Raw genomic sequence first — 2,500 nt, forward strand, 5'->3', positions numbered from 1 at the left:
GCGAGCGGCGGCCGCGCAGAAAATGGCGGCGGGACCGAGGCGGCGCGCGGCGGCCGGGCCCGCCGCGGGGAGGGCGCTGCCCGCTGCCTGCCGGGGTGCTCCGCGTGCTGCCGCCCCGGCCCCGCGTCCCGGGATCTCCCGAGGCCGCCGCACCCCGCGCGGGACCCGGAGGAGGCGGAGAAGGGGGGGGGGTCCCAGCGCGTCGGGGCCTGCCCTGCGCGGGCCCGGCCGCGGCCGCCTCACGGGCTGAGCCCCCGGGGCCTTGAAACGGGGGCGAGGCTGGGGAGCCCGGGTTTGTAGTCAGACGTGATGGTTCAGAGGAAATAAACAAAAGTGCCCTTTTTTTGAAGCCTGGGGACTTAAAGCTCCGCGGCGTGAAGATTATTCAGTGTTTTAAGAAATAAAGTGGGGGTATATTTCTTCCTAACCTTTTCTCCTACTAATTAAAATTGATCAATTTTTTAAAGGACTTTCCTGGCTGTTTTGAGAATACTTAATTTTACATGGAGCCTAACTGATGGAGAGTCGTTGACCCATTCAGCCCAATTATGTTGTATTCCTGCACCAGAGATGCTTTTAAAACATGGGAACACATGTATCTCTTCATTTAATTCAGTTTTTGCTAATGCATTAGCCTGGTAAAAATGTCATAAGCATGCTAGGAAATGAGTTGAAAACAAAAAGTTAGAAGTTAAACCTGTATTTGTCCCTTCTTGTGCCATTCTTTAAAAGTTTACAGACTAAATAATTGTCACTTATAGTGGAATGACTGGAACTGAAAACACTGAATTAGAAGTTGAGTATTCTATTAGACTGGGTTGTGAAAGGTGTCTTAAGTAAAAAAAAATAAAAAAATAAAAACATGGCACTGAAATGGGACTAAATAATTTTTAGACAGTTGGAAAAGTTAAAAACTAAGACATTCTTGAATGATCTGGTGAGTATCGCATCTGTTTCTAAGGTGTAGGTTGCAAATACTATAAACAGATTTAAACATACTTAATCCTGGCAGGTGTCTGTGCCAGAACGAGTCTTTACAATTCATGTGTCCCAAGGTTGCAAATGGGAATGTTAATGGTTTCAGTTCCCATTCTGTATTTGATGAATTTGGAGTGTGTTACGTTGCTAATTCATGGTGTTTTCTGATAAAATGCAATGGTTAACATAGAATTTTGAGCTTTTTCTTTTTATCTTTTGGTTCCTTAGGAGCTTGTAGTATTACTTGCATGCAACCCATTCTTTCCATGCACAGGAAATTGAATGTATTAAATTCCTGTGTTCTTCATCAGTCATGCTGATTTCCTGAACAAACTTTACTTCACATGTGAATTGTGGAATCTTGAATTGTTAACAGGTTATTAGTATTCGGATGCAGTTCTGCACATACTTCTCTTCCTGTGAGGTTGTTTACTTTAGTGCAAGTAAATTTTCTAGACACAGGCTTTCAAGTCTTTCAGTTCCAAATGATTTCATCTGTGGTTTCTGTTCATGAAGGTAGAACAAGTTGGTGAACTTTAACAGAGCATGATCAATAAAATAGCATTCTTTGTATTCTTGCTGACTCCATGTTAGCTAATTTGCATGAGAGATTTACCCAGGGGTTTCATAGATGTCACTGTAGCCAAATATAATGTTTTTGTTATTGGAAAGGGGAAGAAGAACTTACTCCTTCTGAGGAGTTTGCTAGTTCCAGCATAGGTCCTTTTCATCGCAGTTCAGCACTGCTGTACTTTTAAAATTTGCAAGTGTGCCAGGGAGATGATATGATTAAGGTGTCCCTGTAGAGTTAGGAGTTTGCCTACCCCTGAATCTTCAGCGGTAGGTGATGACTGCTAAAATAGGCACTTGAAAAGGCTCATTTGTGTGCAGAATGGCGTCGCTGGTGTTGCTGTGAAAAGAATGGGAAAGAATATATAGGAAACCAAGACTAAAAGCTGGATGGATGTCATGCGGACTTTTTTTCCTGTCCTTTAGGGAACAAGTGCAGAACAGGACAATCGCTTCAGCAACAAACAGAAGAAACTGTTGAAGCAGTTGAAATTTGCAGAATGCTTAGAAAAGAAGGTAAGTTGATTAGGATGAGGTGGGGAATTAAGACAAATGAATCAAATACAATTCTAAATGGACTAGTCAAGTGAAGGGAATTTCATACCCTCCAGCACAGTTTTAGAGGAAATGTGGAAAGTCTGCTTGAGCATCAAAAATACAGTACTTATATACTTGATCAAGTTAAAATGCTAAATGTTGGTGGGTTTTTATGTAAAATACAGCTTCAAAATAAATCAGAAGATGCCAAGTAGTTTAGAATTCTAAGCATTCTTAAATGTTTCTCCTTTTTTTTTTTTATTTTTTTAGTTCCTAGAATAGCATGTTGGAAATGCATGCTGGTTATCCTGTAGGTGAAGGTGAAGCAATGGTAGTTCCTATGGCAGTGGAAGGGGGTCCTTGAGAGACCTGCAGAAAACTCAATTCAGAGTCCTTGCTCAGATGCTGTTATTTG

At 42.1% G+C, this 2,500-nt stretch overlaps 1 protein-coding gene across 7 annotated transcripts in view; it reads left to right on the forward strand.

The window, feature by feature from the left end:
* Nucleotides 1-2,500, forward strand: part of SRRM1 (serine and arginine repetitive matrix 1) — a 23,118-nt gene that overhangs the window by 5,209 nt on the left and 15,409 nt on the right. For all 7 annotated transcript variants that reach the window (XM_035345472.1, XM_035345473.1, XM_035345476.1 and 4 more), the window contains exon 2: nucleotides 1,975-2,064. In XM_035345472.1, the coding sequence (XP_035201363.1) occupies nucleotides 1,975-2,064 (90 nt within the window). The remainder of the gene's footprint in view (nucleotides 1-1,974; nucleotides 2,065-2,500) is intronic.

The sequence above is a fragment of the Oxyura jamaicensis genome, chromosome 23 (assembly GCF_011077185.1).
Source record: "Oxyura jamaicensis isolate SHBP4307 breed ruddy duck chromosome 23, BPBGC_Ojam_1.0, whole genome shotgun sequence".
Classification (NCBI taxonomy): Eukaryota; Metazoa; Chordata; class Aves; order Anseriformes; family Anatidae; genus Oxyura; species Oxyura jamaicensis.